Source organism: Artibeus jamaicensis, unplaced genomic scaffold (genome assembly GCF_021234435.1).
Source record: "Artibeus jamaicensis isolate MK-2021 breed Jamaican fruit bat unplaced genomic scaffold, CSHL_Jam_final scaffold_916, whole genome shotgun sequence".
Classification (NCBI taxonomy): domain Eukaryota; kingdom Metazoa; phylum Chordata; class Mammalia; order Chiroptera; family Phyllostomidae; genus Artibeus; species Artibeus jamaicensis.
Window position 1 is genome coordinate 4,040,862 of NW_026522059.1, and position 18,749 is coordinate 4,059,610.

Below are 18,749 nucleotides of genomic sequence, written 5' to 3' on the forward strand. Positions count from 1 at the left end.
CACCCCAACACACGCAGAAAAAAATGGGAAAAGGAAATGCACGGAGAACAAAAGACAGAAGAAAGACACGCGCGGGACCGAAGAAAGGCACAGACAACTGGGCGTGGTCTCTGAGGATGAATTTCCAGGAACTGTCTGGTCCCTGGGCACTCGTCTGCCTTCCTGCTGCCTCTGCTGCTAAGCAGCAGTCGAACCGCCCCCTGCGTGTGGGGGTGGCACCGGGAACGCCCTGCGACCCCATCACACAGACCCAGTCCCAGACCCAGTCCGGGCACACACCGCCACTCACTGTTTTCCTCCCCATCCTGTGGACGGCGTCAGCCACCGCCAGCTCATCGGCCCAACCAGCCGCTCTGAAATTAGGTATTAATACAATAAATGCTCAATGGCAATGTAACACTTTTTTTTTTAACTCTGCAAAACCATAAAGAGATCAGACAAGAGTGCTTTTCTGAGAGCTTCTCCAAGTTCGGAAAAAGCATGCATTCGGACCGTGCCTGCTGCTGTTTTGATCATTATGCCGAGCGTCAAAGAAAGCTCTCTGCCAGCCCCATGCACCATCAGGGAAAACCAATTACATCTGAAAGGCAACCGCGGAGCAGAATGGGAGATGGAACCCACATACCCAGTTCTCTAGTTTAGCGCATTATGTCCCATTACCAAGGACTCCTAAGAGGTGACAGGCTGAGAGGCCACCAAGGGAAGAGCTTTCTACTCAGCAGCTCCCCAAATAAATTATCCGCACAGGCAGTATCTCAGCGTGCCCCATGTCCACGTGTCCACACACAGACTGGCAGAGAGAACCTTTAAAACGCTGATGAACTCTGACCAAGGATCCAATCTCTGGGGACTGACCCTGAAGCCGTCCGCTGGATGGCCACCACGAGGGTGTGTCCCAGAGGCCACTGCAGCAGCCCTCACGGAGTGAACATGTCCTGAAACCGTCCCAGCTCAGTGCACCAGGGTCCCTGCCTTCAGGAGCTCACCCTGCGAAGGGGAGACTCACGTAGGAAGGAAACTGCAATCCAGGGTGACAGAGGCTATGGCAGGGGTGTGCCACATGCTGGGAGAGCAGGAAAGGACAGGGGGTCCCCAATCCAGGGTTCACAGCATGCAGCAGACTGGTTTCCTCTTGGCGGTGAGGAGTTGAGCACCTAAGAGGGAGAAGGGCATCTGCGTGGGTGTATAAGTGTGTGTGTGTTTAAATTGAAAAACAGCCCTGGCTGGTGTGGCTCAGCTGACTGAGCACAGGCCTGCAAACTGAAGGGTCCTGGTTCAATTCCCAGTCAGGGCACATGCCTGGGTTGTGGGCCAGCTCCCCAGTAGGGGGTGCAAGAGAGGCAACCAGACATTGATGTTTCTCTCCCTCTCTTTTTCTCTAAAAATAAATAAAAAATTTTTTTTAAACACTGAAAAACAACAGAACAAAACAGAGCACTGAAGGAGCATGTGGCCATCATGGATCAGACAGCAAGCACCCGGGCATCACAGAAGGAGGGACAGACAGGTGACAAGGTCGGTAAGCGAGGCAGTGAGGAGGTACCATCCTGAGCAATTCAGATCTTACCCTGAGGATACAACGCACCAGGGAAAAACTGTATGCGAGGCAATGACTCGACTGGATTTGCCTCTTTAAACAGACGTACATTTTGCACTGATTCCCCTTAAAATACAGACTTGGCAGAGAACAGTAGCAAGTGGTTAGGAAGCAAGTTCCAGCTGCTGGGCAGAAATGCACAGCAAGTAAGGACCCAGGTGGGACAGTTCATTCCCAACACGGGAAGCGCCCACTGGTGATGCATCAGCTACAGACATGATGATGTACGTAACAGGGAGGGCTACACAGCATGCAAACCAGTGTCCCCAACTTCCCGGTGACCTCAGAAAATGGTGCCGGCAGAGTGAACTAAAAACCAAAACACAGCATTTTAAATGGCAAAGGAGACCACCTGAAACATTAACCGTGATGTCCTCCGACTTGTTGCTTTATGAGGAGTGAGTGCCCTTGTTTTATTTATAAGGGTGCTTTTTCCCATGACCAGCTCTCATTTATTTACCAAGTATATACGGCATGATGTCTATGTACCCGGCCCGGGAGCAGGTGCCAGTCATGTCGCTCTACAGAACAGAGGTGGACCGGCCCCGTGAACGGGCAGTCCAGTGAGGGGCACATTCTGGTATCACCAGAAGAGCCCACTTTAAATGTAAATGCAAGAGGGGAGGGAGAGTGGAATGTCCTGAACTTGTTTATTCGCTGCTGTAGGTTTCCAGCGGATTCCTTATGACTTTCTGCACATAAGATCATGTCATCTCCCAAAGGAGCTCATGGTAAATAGCTTCTCCTGTCCAGTCTGGATGCCTTTTCTTTCATTTCCTTGCCCCACTCCCCTGGCTAGAACCTCCAGACGATGCTGATGAGAAGGGCTGACGGCAGGCGTTCTGTCTGTCCCTGACCTTCCCCAGGTGATGATACCTCCGGGTTTTTACACAGACTGCACTGTATCGGGTTTTGGAAGTTCCCTCCTGTTCCTAGTGTGTTGAGTAATTCAATCACAAAAGTTTGTCAGAATGTGTCGAATGTTTTGGCTTGTGTCTATAAAGATCACTGTGGCTTTTTTCTGTGCTCTATTGATATGGTGCATTAAATTAATTGACTCTTGCACGCCAAACCAACCTTTATTTCTGGGATGAATGCCACGTGATCCTGGTGGATAATCCTCTGTATACATAGCTGGATTTGGTTTGCTAGTATTTGCTGAGAATTTTTGTGTTCACATTCATAACAGATATCAGTCTATAATTTTCTTATGATGCCTTTGTCTGATTTGAGAATCAGACAATAATAATCAGAGTAATAACACAGGTCTCAAAGAATGAGTTGGGACCTAGTCCTTCCTCTTCAATTTTCTGGAAGTGTCTCAAGATTTAGTATTAACAATTTTTTAAATGCTTGGTGGGATTCACCAGTGAAGCCGCCTGGGCCCGGGCCTTTCTTTGTGAGCGGGTTTTCACTTACCAATGCAATCTCTTCATCACTCCACTCAGATTCACTCTTTCCGCTTGGGTCAGTTTTGGTAGCGGCCTTCTAGGAATCTGTCCATTTCAACCAAGTCACCTAACTTAGGGACACACAACAGTTCTGAGTCTCTCTTCATACTCCTTTTCATTTTCGTAAAGTCAACAGTAATGTCCGCTTTTCCATCCCTGACGTTGGTCATTTGAGACTTCTCTCTCTTCTTGTGGTCAGTGTAGCAAAAGTTTTATTAATTGTGTTGATATTTTCAAAGAACCAACTTTAGCTCAATTTTTTTTTCATTTTTTTCATTAATTTGTATTCTAATCTGCATAATTTGCTTCATTCTGCTTAACATTTGTTCTTTTTTACCCGGTATCTTAAGATTTAAGGTTAGGTAATTGGTTTGAGATTTATGTTCACTTTTTTCTTTAAGATTTCATTTATTTATTTTTAGAGAGAAGGGAAGGGAAAGAGAAAGAGAGAGAGCGAAATATCAATGTGTGGTTGCCTCTCACATGCCCCCTACTGGGTGGGGATCTGGCCTGCAACCCAGGCAGGTGCCCTGACTGGGAATCGAACTGGTGACCCTTTGGTTGCCAGCCCACACTCAATCCACTGAGTATGTTCACTTTTAACATAGATGTTCATACCTATAATTTTGCCTCTAAGCAGCTGCATTAGCTGCACCCCATAAATTTTAGAATGCCATGTCTTCATTTCCATTCTGCTCAAAACATTTTCTACTTTCCCCTGTGATTTCTTCTTATTTGACTCATTGGTTATCTAGGAGTCTGTCAATTTTCACCTAATTTGTGAATTCCCCAAATTTCTTCTTTATCGAGTGCTAATCTCATTGTGGTCAGAGAGCATCCTTTGGATGATTCCAATACTTTAAGATGTACTGAGGCTGTTACATAGAGTAGCACATGATCTTCCACGGACAACATTCCATGCGCACCTGAAAAAAAGTGTACCTTGTGCCTTTAGGAAAATGTGTTCTGTAGATGCCCCGGCTGGTGCGGCTCAGTGGACTGAGTGCCGGCCCATGAGCCAAAAGGTTGCCAGTTTGATTCCCGGCCAGGGCACAGGCCTGGGTTGCAGGCCAGATACCCTACCAGGGGCATGCAAGAAGTAACCGATTGATGTACCTCTCACACATGGATGTTTCGCTCCCTTCCCCCTCTCTCTAACAATAAATAAAATCTTTTCTAAAAAATGTGTTCTGCAGATATCTGCTGGGTCTCTCGGCTCCCACAGTGTGGTTCAAGGTGTCTGTCCCCTTCCTGGTCTTCTCCTTAGTTGCTGTAATCTTCTTCTAAAAGGGTGCTGCACTCTCCTACTATCACGGGTAAGCAGCCCGTCATCACTTAAGGACACTGTATTCATTCTCTGTCGCCACTGGAACTATTCACCACAAACCTAACGGCCTAAAGAAACAACAAGAGCAACGCGTAACTGGGTCATTCTGGAGGTCGGAAGTCTAAAACGGGCACCTAGAGCATCGCCTCTTATTGAGGCTCCGGCGAGCACGCCTTTCCCAGCGTCCCCTGTGGGATGCTCCTCCCCAGATGGAAGGAGGTGGGAAAACGATTTGTTGCAGCTCATGGGTTGAAGGTCCGTGGTCACAGTGCTTTCATCATCAGAAGGTGCCTCTGCCTGGAATGTCATCTCCGGACCCCCAGCACCCTCTGAGGTGTGGGAAGGCCCCTGTCCGGTAGCAAGATCCTCGTTCAGGATGGAGTCTGGACCGACCGCTACCGGCCGGTGAAGCAGACCTAACCAGAGACATTCGCAAAGAAAGCAGCAATTTGAGCTTATGCCTGATGGTGAGAACCGAAACCACAAAGCATATCATTTAAATTTGAAGTCTACTGGGAGAGGATGAGCCGACTCAAAGTCAATTTGGACGACTTGCGGTCACTGATGAAGAAAAGCCATCAGGAGCAGTGAGCTTCGCAGACAGCCCTGCGGTGATAAATGCTCCCGCCGCCTTCCCGCGCTCCTCCCCCCAAAGGGCTCGCCTCTGAGTGCTGGCAACTCGGGCTTCCAGAATCCCCAGATACCCCGTTTTGCCTAATCATCAGGGGCAGCGGCAAATTTTAAGCTTTCTACTGAAGAGAAATGCATCACTTTTTAAGAGCTTTTAAAGTAAGCATTTTAAGTGTAATTCACACCGAAAGAAACCCAGAGGCTCAATGAAGTCAGTTACCTTAATTAAGAAAAGGACACAGCGGGAGTCCCTTTCCTGTCCCCCGGCCTCCCGAGCTGGTATGGCCACAGGGGCTCCTTCCTCTCCCGGTTCTGCGCGCTCTCCCTGGGGCAGTCTCTTCCTTGACCATGGCTTCCGACACAAGGCAACGCGTTTTCAGTGAGCGCAGACATCTGGTAATGCTACACGTACCTCTGAACTGCGCAACTCAGAGACTCCTCTCCCTGCCTCGTTCGGCATCCCAACGATCTTCCTAAAACACGCAACTGGCCGTGCCCCACGCCCACCTGAACCTGAACATCCATCCACGCGCCTCAGCCACCTGCAGGCCCTGCCCATCCAGGCCCTGCCCCCGCCCCCCGAGTCCTGCTTCCACCTTCTGTTCACACAGACTGACAGAGGGGCTTCCACTTAAACATTCAACAGACACTGAGTGCTGACCGAGTGCTGTTCTGGGCACGGGGCAGCCAGTGGGCAGTGGAAGCCCAGCCTCGGCAGCCTGGAGACCATTCAGTCTGCCGCATCTCCCCGGAATCTGGGAGGTAGGGAGCATGGCGCCTCTTACCAAACCAAAAGCAAGGGAGTGCCGGCTGCTGAGTGTGTGTGCCCAGGTCCAAACGTTCTTCCAGAGTGGGGCACGCCTGCCTGAGAAATGGCAATCTCTATCCACAATCAGTAGCCAGCCACTCAAGTTCAAAACAAAACAAAACGAAACCCTCTTCCATCTTCCTTCACCAAAGCATCCTGAGACAGTGAGCGCACCTGGCCCGGATGCTCTGAGGAGACACTGAGACCAGGGGACCCTTCCTCCCACCCGCACTCCTGAGGGCCTGCATCTCCCAGGCACTGTTCGGGTTCCAGAGAAGCCAGCATTTCAACAGAAGGAGCGTGGACTCTAGCGGGCGAGGTCGCCCCGACAAACCACTGTCATCTCCAGTGTGGTCCAGGCGGTGACAGATGTGCAGAGGAGGCACTGTAGGTGCTGGGGACCCACCGAGGGGAGGGGTGGGGCTCGCTCTTCCCACACACGGTGCCAGACGGAGCCCGGCAGGCTGCAAGGGCGTCCACGGTTTATTATGGGGACAGAGACTCCAGGAAGCCACCTGACTCTCATCACAGCACAGACTGGTCTCACTCTGTAGCCCATGGTGTCACTACGACCACACCACGCCTGTCTTCCAGGGGTGAAGCAGAGCTCCGGCTCTGATACCCCAGGGATTTGTCTGCCTTACAGCACTGACCACCCGGTACCACCAACTTCTAGCCCGGCCACTCCTCCTGGAGCAGGGATGAAGTGCGCCCCAGCTTGGGGCCCAGCACCCCACCTGGTCTGGGCCGCACTCCTTCCTGAGGGGGAACTGGGCACACTGCAGGCCAGGGGGAAAGACCGGGACGCACACCCTCCCTGCCTTCTCCTGATGGCCTTCCGGAAGTCTGGACAGAGAATTCCCCAAGGGCTCTCTGAGTGGGAGGTCTGACCAGCAGATTTCCCCTGGGCCACGTCCCCTGGGCCACGTCCCCGACCACCCGAGCCTAAACTCGCTTCCCACTCTGCATCCTTTCTCAGAAGTGACCCAGGGCCCCAACAAAGGCTGGTGAGCACAGACTGACACAGCTTTTGAATAAATGCTGCAGCCGCAGCCAGACCCCGCCCGCCCGCCCGCCCGCCCGCCGCCTGCGCCCAGGCACAGTTCATGGGACCGTGCTCACTCGGTCGTGTACCACCTACGTCTGCTCACCTCACTACAGCAGCTCCGCTGAGTAGAAGGGACAGCCCAGAAAACGTTCACTAGTTGGCCATTCGCAGAGAACAAACGTCTGCTGGCCCGGGCTTAGCGCTGCACCCAGAAACAGAGGCCACGCCCACTGCCACGGGGCCCCCTCCTGGCTCCGTCCAGAGAAAGGGTCTGGAGACCAGAGGCCGCCACCCAGGCCCTGGTTTCTGGGTCACCCCACACCGAGCACGCCGGGGGTCCTGTGCACGATGGCTGGCTCCTGGCCCGGCAGGCCAAGTCCTGGGGAACCCGAGACAAAGAGTGGTTAGAACGTGTAAATTTAAAAAAGGAGATGCCCAGGATGAGCCTGTGGACAGCACGCGGGAGCCAGGGTGAAGGGCTCCTGATGGCCAACCCCGGGACCAGCTCAGCGCCGACTCACACAGTGATCGTGGAAGGGTCACGACCCGCTGAATTAAAGACGAGTCCCTGAACTTACACGGACAGAGGGAGGGAGACAGGAAAGAAAAAACCAAAGTGTCCCCCTCTCGGCAGAATGTCGACCCGTAAATGTAGACAGAATGGCTGCCTGAGAAAATCTCTGTCTTATGACCATCGCAGTAATAATTAACTCAGGCAAGAATCATTAACGGGAGCTGGAATTGGTGCGGAGGAGGGTAATGAGGAGCGGAGCATTCACACGGCCTCAGAGTATCTCCCCACAGAAGCACTAGCGATGAGTCACTTTATAGTGGGGACAAGCGCCCCTGCTAGCGAAATGACTGAACTTAACATCGCCACCAACAGGCCCCAGGGACACAGAGGCGGTGCCCCCGACGCTGTACCCAGGAGGACGCCCCGCCACAAGGCAGTTCCTGCCCAAAGAGAGAAGAACAGGAATCTGATCTCCAGGAAACATCAGCCAGCCCCGACTCAAGAGTCCCCAAGAAACTGGCCGGTGCTGCACTCAACACCGCAGGTGCGGCAGGCACAGGAAGACGGCGCCCGTCTCCCAAACTACGTAAGACCCTAAAGATGCTCAATGGCCGAGGGCTCCAGTGGACCCGGTGAAAGACGAAACAGAACTCGGGGCCGAGTGAGCCCGCGGGCTGTGGATCAGATACAGCCCCCACACCGTCACGGACCCCTTGTCCTATCGTAACTGCAGCTACACCAGGGCAAGCCCTGATGCCGGGCACTTTACACCAGGGCAGGCAAGTATTTAGGGCGTGGGGAGGGACACAGCCACCGAACTCCCAAATGCGCCGTGAAACGCACACCTAGGGAGAAGGGCAAAGCAGACGTGAGAAAATGCCAACAGGTAGGCGCACCAGGTCCTGGGCGCCGTCCTTCTAAGCCTTCTAGAAGCCTGCGATTTTTCCAAGTATGCACTTGAATCCCAGGAAGAAGCCAGTGCGTTCTTCTACCACAGCAGGGAACACACTCTTGTTACAAGTTTCCTCGCTGCATGGTTACCTTCCCACCGGGTCACAAATCCCTTGATAAGAAATTAAGAAGAAGATAATGACGATGACAATGTTGATGATGATGAAGGGGGCAGCAACTATTTACTCTGTCCCATTGCATGCCAGGCCCAACACTAAGTAACTCTTCACACAACTCACTTAAACTCTTCAAAAACTCAAGAGGCTTTATCTTGCTTTAATCGCCATTTTTCGGACATGGAAACTGAGGCTGAGAGGGGTCCCGGCATCCAAGGGGCCGAGCTGCGATGTGAACTCAAGTCTGACTGACTTAAAACTGTGTCCTTAGCCCCCCCTTTCAGGAAGCGGCCAACTGTACCTAGCACCATTGTTAGGTCACTGCGGCTTGCACGCAGTAGGTGAACAAAAGGAGAGAGGGGCTGTCCTTCTGTTCCCATTCTCCAAGGACACCCACACTGAGAACGAGGGGCAGAGACGGCGCAGGGAGGTGGGAGAAAGCCAACCCCGAAAAGCATCACCAGCAGGCGACACCCTGCACTGACGTGTGAAATTCAGACCTAAGCGGTAATATGGGAGGAAGAGAAACATAGATGTGCAATAAAACCTCCTATTACGTACAAGTGTATTCTGTATGTCAACGATACACAGCAAAAGTAAGCAAAAGTAAATCACGTAGACATTAAAAATGGACAGTACGATGACACACACACAGATCGCTGTCATCGCACCCTAGTGACAGCCCGGGAGGCAGGCTCCCTGCCCCGCCCAGAGGAAGGACACAGGCCCAGGAGCCGCTGGCCCTGACGCTCTGCGCAGCTGGGCATTGCAGACACTCCACAGGTACGGAGTAAATGAGAAACACGAAAGACGCCTCAGTGAAAGCTCTAGAGAGCTGCGGGCTCCGAAATGACAAACACAGCCGTGGCTTTGTCCAAACCCTCGCCCAGGTTTCGGGGCCGACCGAGTCCCTGAGCCCACACGAGTCAGGAGACAACAGGAAGTGGGCATTTCCACACCAGCTTTTGTCATTTTCGCCTGCCTCCTTGCACAAAGCAGAGCGTCTGACTTACACACGCCCGTGCAAGTAACTGTCGGGAGGGACTGTGACTTCCCCCACGGAAATGAACAGAGGGCAAAAGCAGCACACGTGAGTCGGGCTATCCTGACGCCCTCCTGGAGAAACGTGTTTCAGTCCAGGGCCCCGGGAATAGTTCTTCCTTAGGGCACCGCAGACTGAGGCATGGTGGGGGGCTTGGTTTTCCCTCCCTCCAGCCTCCAGCTGCCCATCTGCAGGAAAACAGCAAAACACCCTCACAGGCTTGAAAGAAGACAAGTCCTGATTTTCTGCAAGTGCTCCCTACACAGCAGGCCTCTTAATATATCACAAATACAAAAGATTAGTATCAAAACATGAACATCAAAAGCCAAGCAAACTTGCGGACTGAGGGAGCTGCCACAGGGGCGGACCAAGAGGGCACCTGCCTATGCGGAGCACCATCTAGTGGACAAAGAGCAGCATGCAAGTGGCGTAAACACTGAAGCACAGAAGGAAAAAGGACGCGGATGAAAACCGCCCCTGCTCCTCTCCATTCTAATTTCTCCATGGAAGCCTGAACGAGCAGCAACCCCGAATGTAAGATTTATAGCAACAAGAGAGATCAAAAAGGGTGCTCTTGCATGCTCATGATCTTTACCGTGCCAAGGAAGAGCAACCACGACATGCCAGAATCCCTTTCCAAGTCCTTGAAAGAGCAAGGGCTGGTTGGTGAGATGCTATGGAAGTGTGCAGCTTACCGATGCAGAGGATGCAGGGGGAGGCACCTTGAGCTTGGGGAGAGACGCTGCTGAGTGTCCAGACACATGTGAGATGCACAGCCGTGAACCTGGGTATGGAAGCTTCACTTGCTAATTTAAGCATCAGGGGCTGCGCTCTGGAATGGCTTCATAAAAACCCGTTGGCGCTGCCGCTGACTCTGCGCAGGCTATTAATGAGAGACGCTTCCTAAAGAGTGGATTTCTCCGTCCACAGTTCCAGGACTGGAAAACCAGAACCATCCTAATAACATACAATTACCACAAGGGATGAAACCAGATGCTTTACATATTAAATTATTATTGTAGACTTTATGTCTGGGAAGTGATTCAGGCTGCTCCATGAAATGTGCTGTTCACTGTTTCTGAAGCACCTATTGGGTGTGAAACTCTGTACATGTTAACAACAACCCTACAAGGGAGGTATATAGGGTCCCAGTATACAGATGGGGAAACTGCGATGCCAAGAAATGAACTTGCCCGGGGTTACCGACTGGAAGGCTGTCGCCGCCCGTAACTGCGCGGCCCCTTCTGCACCAGCTCTCCCCTTGTTAAGAAGGCTGCTTCCCACGAAAATGCCAACCGCCAGACCTCCCAGGCTGCCGCTGGTCACCAAGTCCCTGCCCCGCTTTGTCACGCCACTGGCTGCGCCCCTCTGGGTGGCATCAGTCTGCCCTGCTCACGGGTCACCCACACAAGACCGTAACAGAGAATCTCCTAGAGAATTCAGGCATGAAACTCCAGCCTCAGCGAGAGCTCCGCCTCCACCCACACCTCACGGGTGAGCCCTGGAGGTGGGCACACGCAAGTCTGAACCCTGGGTCATGGCTTAGCAGCTGCCGGACCTCGGATAAATTACCTGACCTTCCTGCCCTCGGTTTTCTCATCTGTAAGATAAGGCCAAATGATTTACTCTTTTAAAACTGTCCAGGAACTAAATGGAATTATGTACATAGAGCATCTAACCCAGAAAAAGCTCTTGATGAACGAATGTTAACTGCTAATACTAGTGATTGCAAGGTCAGTGTATTCAAACGGCCCCCCTTCGGAAAGCCAGCAGCACTGTCTGTGGGAATGTGTTTCTGTAAGTTCTTGACACGCTTTCTTTTTTCTTTTCAGAGCCTATTTTTAGAAGACGGAGAATTTCTAAACATGCCATAAACGGACTCTAAATCCCTGATATCACACTCTCCCTTGTTTCTGTGATGAACAGAGCATCCAAATACCAGGAGCCCCACGCCTCTGAGAGGTCCCTTTAGCAGAGACAGACCTTCACCACTTACTAACTTTCCGTACAGCAGGGATTCCCACTCCCTCCCCAACTGTGGACTTAAATAAAACCCTCTCCCCGAATGCGTACTCGGGACTGAAGTGAACTGCCGGGGAGCACAGGGAAGCAAAGCAGCAAGCTTGCCTTCTGGTGAAACCCGTTTTCAAGAACCTCTTTTAAAAATGCATCCTCCCCATCGGAAATTCCTGACTGCCTTCCACTCTAATGAAACTTATACTCAAAAACAAACAGTAATGTCAAGTTCTGTCCTTTCATCTCTTCTTAGCCCATCTTATCGAAACACTGCAGAGGTGGGTTAAAATTTCAGCGTGATTAAGCTGTGCACCTTGACTAGGCGAGTCCCTTTAAGTGTCCGAGCCTCCGGTGCCTGGGTGGAGAGACACAGAGATGAAACCCCCCACCTTGCAGGTCACGTCGGGGTCGGAGATAAGGCACAGGAAGTACCTGGCCCAGAAGGGGCCCTCAATCTGGCAGCTTCTATTACAATCATTAAGCCTGATGATGCTTAGGAACACTCAGCTTCTGTTTTACTGGCAAAAAAAAAAATGTAAACCCTTCCAACGTCCCTCGGGAGGAAGGCACCAACAGGCCAAAGGGCCAGTGACACCCAAGATGCCGCAGACATCAGATCCATTCTCTCAATCGCTCTTGGGGGACGGGGGGATCTGCATGGCACCCCAGATGGAGGTGCTCCTGCAGGTAAGAAGGCTTATTTGGCACATGACAAGGGCCTCCAAATTTCTGGTTTTGATCTGTGGTGAGAAACGTCGTTAAGGCTTTGAGGAAGGAGAGCTAATTGTATTCGAGCCCACCAGCTAAACAAGTACCCTGAGAAAGACTTAAAGTAAACAATGATCAGACTCAAAGCCCACATCCTCTCACTGCCCCTCAGGAAGGAGCCCTGACTTCCAGGATACCCTTCTGGGGTGTGGGTGGTTCCCAGCCTGGAAAGGGCTGCATCCACAGAAGACCTGCTTTCCTGTGTGTTCGGGGTGCATCAGAGAAGTCCGCCCTCCGCCCAGCTCAGGTGCTCTACCTTCCCACTGTGCTACGCTTTCTTGACCGCCAACTACGCTAATTCTCCTTCCTTTAAGATCAGTGAAACCCGGTGCCAAAGGAAGGTGGGCGTGGACAACTGCCACATTCTGATAAGGGGCGGGGCCCTGGACCTAGACTGACAGGAGGTGCTAAAGAAGCAGTGACGTAAGGCCAGGAGGAACCTAGGCTCTCCGCCCTCCTGGGGGAAGACCAGAGACCCAGGCAGCAGAGTGATGAGAACAGGCCACTAGGGGGACCAGAAAATGGGCAATGCAACCCATCCGGGTACTTTAGGGTGGGAATTTGCACGACTGAGTATAAAAAATGGTGGTGTACAACTTATCTTTCAATTCCGACACAGGCAAGAGACAAAAGAACAAACAGCTCATGAGAGGCCGGGGTTTTCCTCTCTGTCTGTCCTGAACTACCTGTCCCATCGCAGTGTGCCCTTGAACCTGCAAGGACTGCGTGGTACAATGAAAGAGCAAGGTGCTGGAGGACAAAGCTGGAACCTTCACTCAGACCTTTGCTAAGAACGTCACCTCAAGTAAGTCACTTTCACTTTTGGCATCTCGGCTTCTACACCTGAAAAACTGGGTTAAGGACCTCAACACATCTGGGCTGTTACCGTATGAACTCACACACACAGAGAAGCAGTTCGGAAGTGTCCCTCGACTGACTTGGCTCGATCTATGCCCTCTAGTCACCACCTGTAATAAGAAGATAGCTGAATGACGAGTAAGACATTCCTTAGGACACTGTAGGCGTCTATAAACTTAAAACTCACTCTTGAGCGACCGCCCTCGGGCGCGCGAGCCTGTCTGCTGAGCCGGACAGCGTCTTTCCCTCCGCCAGCCAGCGGGACCCAGCGGGGCAGGGTCTCGACACACTTGGTACTGAAGCCCAGGTACGGAGGCACGGTAAGGCACCGCCACCGGGTCACTGTGACTTGTGACACGCTACAGAAAAGTCAGACGTGGATTCTCCACCAGTGTGAGTCGCCCCATGCACTCCCTACACAACTAAACACCGAACAGGCACCTCCTCCGGGGTGAAAGCGCCCACCTGAACAGCGCTCTGCCACTTCCGCCCGCTCCACGCACCTCCCGGCATTCAAGCAAATCAAGTGTTTTCCAAAGAAGGGGGTTCGCAGAAATTAAACTCTGGGCTTTGCTACACAGAGATGCACATGGGGCAGAGTTGATGCCCCCCCTTTATACAGCGCTGCCCCCGACATGTATCCTGAGTGACACCGAGTCCTAATATTAGAGAAATCGATGCCATCAGAACATTTACTGTAAAATGCCGACAAAAAGAACTCTGTCGATCTGGACACAGGGAGGCCGCCTCACCCTGCCTCCTTTGTTCACTTCCTCTTGTCACGGCCCACTAAAGCGAACTTGGCAGTGAACCAGCCACCAATCCATACATGATACCCGATAATTAAAAATACAGGGTTATGTAATCTTATTTAATGGTTACTTGGCTTGTATTGAAAACTATCCAAAGCCATACCAAGAGCTGGATTAAATTATAATGCGTAAGACATTTCTGAAGATGGTTTTTAGTCGGAGTCAGCACATCCCCTACCAGCAAATATAATATAAAATACGGAGCAGGGCTTTCATCTCCAATTAACCTCCTTGGCAAGAACCTGCAGTGTCGATTCAACGCAGAGGCAGCACCTGTCTGTGTATGTGGGGGAGGGGGTGAGGGAGGGGTGGGGAGAGTGGGGGAGGGGTTCAGAGAGAAGAGCAAAGCCTATTTTCTTTGATTTGGTTTCACATCAAGTAGGCATTACCCACTATTTGGGGGGTGGAGGGAAGGAGGGCCCGCTACGCTGAGAAAATAAAAATAAAAGTCAGTCCCTAAGGCCCATCAGAAAACCCAAGCCTGGAAAAAGTGTAGAAGCCGACCTCTGTCCTCAGGAGCCCGTATCTCCAAGTCCTCCCAGCAGCTCAAGTTTTTACTTAAAGATCGTTAGGGAAAAAGTAATTCAGCTAGAAAGTTAACAAAGCCTTAATATTTCAAAAGTGACAACCCCTCATTTATAAACTGTCCCATTGTCACCAAGTGCTGACTGCTGGTCACGGGAGGGCTTGATTCCGAAGTGCCTCTCGGCCGAGCCCTGGAATCCTGCAGGAAGAATCTACCACGCTGTCCACTCCGTCCGAGAAGAAGCACCAGACAAATACAGAAAGAAGGACTTTTTGGAAAATCCAAAGAAGTCAACTGGCAGCAAGTGTGTTAATTATGTCCATGTCTGCAGGATTTTAAATTAGCATGTGCAAGGACTCGGTTCCATCTTGGGGGAGACACAGCGGTGAGAACGATGACCTTAGAGAAGGCCGGGCTCACCATGAAGCCACCTCAGCTGCCTGCAAGTGCGCGGAGCAGAGCCCTCAGCTCCCTCCCCTGGAAAATGGAGATGTTGATGTCAGCCTCCCAGGGGTCCGAGTGTGAGAACTGAACCAGACAGCAGGGGCCTCGAAGCGCCTTGGAAACTTGAAAGGACCGTGCAAAGCTGAGGGGGCATCAGCCTTCGGAGATGCTCTGTCCATGAAATGCCACGCTTGGCACTCAGGTGGAACATTTGCCTTGCCGACACCTCATCACAGTACCAGTTAGTGCCAGAATACCGATTCCAGGATGGAGTGAAAACAGATGACCTCTGAAAACAGAGTTTCCTTCACAGGGAAACAGTCCAAAATATAGCTACATAAGAATACAAACACTCCCCTCTAGCCAATAACAAGATGATTATCAGATTCAAAATCAAAGCTTGCTAATAACCATTCCCATTCAGACTTAAGACATTTTTAGAAATGCACTTGTAATTCTGCAGTCACATAACAGCATAATTAATATTTTAAATGACAGAGCTTTGTATTCTGGATATCAGCCTATGATTTAAGGGAAAAACCTTTTAGTCTGAAGTAATCTAAATTAACAGTAATAAGAGCATATGAGTAGCTCTTTGCTTCCTTCACATAACTGTTCAATGTGAGACTGTACTTCTTACAAGAATTACATTTTTAATGGAAAAATTAAGGTGATCAGGTTTAAGACGTCTTTAAAAGCCACACTAAATGTCAACATTGTCCAATGCCTGTTTCAACTAACTGGAAGCCCTGAGCCCCAGTAAAAACAAAGAAACCAAAAGAACTTGGAAGGTTTGGTCAACACAGTCCTATGGCAGCACTGCACAGAAAAATAATCTTGACTTTTAAAATAACTCGTTAAACTCTCAGTTAAACTGTCTCCTTAACTGAGTACAACATCACTTCGATTCAGCCTCTCCGGTCGGAAACTCACTTGATCCCACCCACGGTCCAGAACACTTCTAACGCCACTGACTACCCACGCCGGGCGCAAAGAAATTTCTTTCACAGAAATGACAGCCCGGCAGGCAACAAAAGACATGGAAACCACAAAGAGCCGGGAGTGCCGACCTAACTGGGGAGCTTCTGCTAAGAGCATGGGTTTTGAACTTGGATTCTTGCCCCTCATTTAAGAAGGCATGCCTCTTACCTTCTCACAAGCCCATTTGACTAAAGAAATCACAATAAGCCTCCAAGTACAGTGACAAGGAAAAGCTCTGTAAGCCGATTCCTGTTCCACAATTCAATGTGCTTATGTTCTCGGAGACGGGCAGTCTCTCTCCACTGCCACCATCAGTCACCACGAGCTCCACGCGGAAGAACTGGCTGCATTAGGCAAACGCCGGAGGTCACTGTTTTAAAACGCAGATACCTACCTACAAACCAAATACGTCTGCTCATCTTTCATCTCCCACAATGAAAGAGCCAGAGCCAGCGCTGAGCCCAGCCAACCTGATTTACCTCGTGAACTACAGACTGTCACTGAGGAGTGATCCACGCCAAAGGTGACAGATCCGACCGGACAGGGAGCCTGCCCTCCCCCAGAGGAAAAGCAGACCAGTGGCCCCCAAACCCGTCTCATCTGAAACACGTACTCAAGGCACAGGAGGAGCGCAGAACTGCTCCAGGGAAGGAAGACTTCATTTACCTTCCATCCCGGAAGAGACCTCCGGCTGCTGGAGGAATGAGCCAGGAAATGCTGTCCTGCGTGGGCTCACCTCTGTCGAGCCCCTGTACTCGGGTCCTGTACTTCCCAGGGCTGCTCACACCCTGAGTTAGCTAGAGTGGTGCTAAAATGGCACCAGCCGCTAAGACTCCTTGGCCAGTGTTCCGAGCCAGCCACCAATGAGGGTCCCCTACCCAGCTCTTCCCAAAATGAGGAGCGGAGAGGGGCTCTTGTGCCGGCCTCTTCCCCCCTCCTGCCCCTTTCAAGAGTCAGCCTCAAGCAGGGCTTGTCATGACTCGCTAACCCCCCGGGGAGGGCAGACTCCCCGCTCCCCCCCACCAAGGCTGCGAGAGCCCAGATCTGGGTAAAGCGAAGGGGTGGGAGAGGAAACCGGGCTCTGCCACTAGGACCAATGGGTCCTTCTCCAAAATGCCTGGGGTCGGCCCCCAAACCTCCTCCATGGCCTTCAAACTTCGCTAACAATCGAAGCACCTGCTCCCTTCACCTCTTCTGCATCTGGTCCCCTCAAACCCTTCCATTTTCCTCCAGCTGCTTTTCCAGGTCCTTACCCAAACCAACGCGAGTTTCCCGAGTCCCCTCACTCTCCTCTTCCAAAGGCATAATTCAACCACCGCCCCAGCAAAGCCCCCAGATGTCCCCCACCCAGAAGTTTCCCTTGGGTATCCTCCGAGTCCCCAAGAATTGCCTTCAAGTCTCATCCGAACGCCCAGCCTTCTTCCTTCCTAAGTCTCCCAAATTCACATCTCGGGCTTTCCCCAGGTGTCCCATATTCTCCCAGATCCCCACCCGAATGCCCCCAGATCGCTATCCGGGAACCCAGAGTCACTGCGCGGTCTGTTTCCAGCCAACCCCTCCAGCCCGCTCATTCCCACTCGGTCCCGACCCTCCCTGGTCCCCAAGTCCCCGGGACGCCACTCCTCCGGCCCCCAAGGGCCGCGGGCCACATAAAGGGCCGGCGGCGTGTGCCCTCACCTTGGTTCACCAGCCGCAGAGCGTGGGTGAAGGAGGGGTCCAGGGAGTCCTTCTCCGCCATGAGCTCAGGCAGGTACTTCTCCTCCATGCTCGCCGGCCGCCCGGGCCCGGGACGCGGACTCGAGGCGGGCGGGCAGCAACGGCCCCGCAAACCCCGACCGCGCCGCGGAACCCGGGCCGGACGCCTCGGCCGAGCCAAGCCGGGAAGTCGGCCCGGCGGTGGCGGCACGGGGCGGGTACCGGCCGCGCAGCTCCGGTTCCCGGGGGTGTCCGCCCACCTTGTGCCCCGCGCTGGCGGCCGCTCCTCCCGCACTGGCCCCGCGCTCCCGCACTAGGCGCAGGGGGAGCGGGCGCGGGCCGGCGAGATCAGCGGGCCCTCGGGCGGGCGGCGCGCTCGGCGAGCTTCGGGCAGTCCCGGGCGAGCCCCGCCAGCCGCCACCGCCGGCGCCCCACTCAGACGCGACCCGCACGCCGCGCGCCGCCCCGCGCTCTCTGAGCCGCCGCGCCGAGCGCCCGGTCCCGCCCCCCGCCGGCACCGCCCCGCCCCACCGGTTCCGCACGCCGCGCCTGCGCGCTGCGCCCCCGCCCCGCGCCCCGGGCACAGCGCCCCGCTGCTGGGCGTCTCGGCCGCCGGGTGGGGCCGGTTCGGCTGAGCTGCCAGTCGGCAGGAAGGGGGCGTCCTGGGCGCCTTCTTCCTGCTCGGGCGCTCTCCTCCAGCCTGGGGGCCCCCCCGCGCTGCTATTACAACATTGCCACACTCAGACACCGGTCAGCGGAGGCCCAGAGAGGGCAAGCGGCCGGTCCAAGGTCACCCAGCGAGCAGTCCCGAAGGGAGCGCGCTCACCTCCACTCCCCATGAGGGGACAGGCTGGGAGTGAGGACAGGGAGCGGGGTTTGGGGTTACCCCAGCGCGCTGTGGGGAAAGGCCACCGGGCAAGTCTCCCTGCTCCTTAAGGCCCCCAGGACTGGTCTAACTTATTTTGCTTTGCTGTCCCCTATTTGCAGAAATAACGTGGGCACGCTGTCCTTTCTTGGCCCCGCCCTCTGAGCGCCAACCCTCAGACCCTAGGGGCCCCTAGGTCTATTACATAAAAGCATGTGCCCTTCAGGGCGTCTTTGTCATCCCCAGTTGCCATCGACCGGGTTCTCATTCTCTTTGTCCTTAAGCCAGCGGGTGCCTGGG

The 18,749-nt window shown here is 53.0% G+C and overlaps 1 protein-coding gene across 5 annotated transcripts in view; it reads right to left on the reverse strand.

Moving 5' to 3' along the window:
* KHDRBS3 (KH RNA binding domain containing, signal transduction associated 3) overlaps nt 1–18,045 on the reverse strand; it is a 116,317-nt gene extending 98,272 nt beyond the window's left edge. For 2 of the 5 annotated variants that reach the window (XR_008390744.1, XM_037166756.2), the window contains exon 1: nt 17,567–18,044. Coding sequence is in view for 3 of the 5 variants with exons in the window: in XM_037166756.2 (XP_037022651.2) it covers nt 17,567–17,654 (88 nt within the window). In the remaining 2 variants the exon portion in view is untranslated. Of the gene's footprint in view, nt 1–7,439; nt 7,461–16,555; nt 16,578–17,566 lie in introns of those variants that run through there. The other 3 variants (XM_037166757.2, XM_053660804.1, XM_053660805.1) reach the window with 3 other exon arrangements.
* Nucleotides 18,046–18,749: the final 704 nt, after the last annotated feature.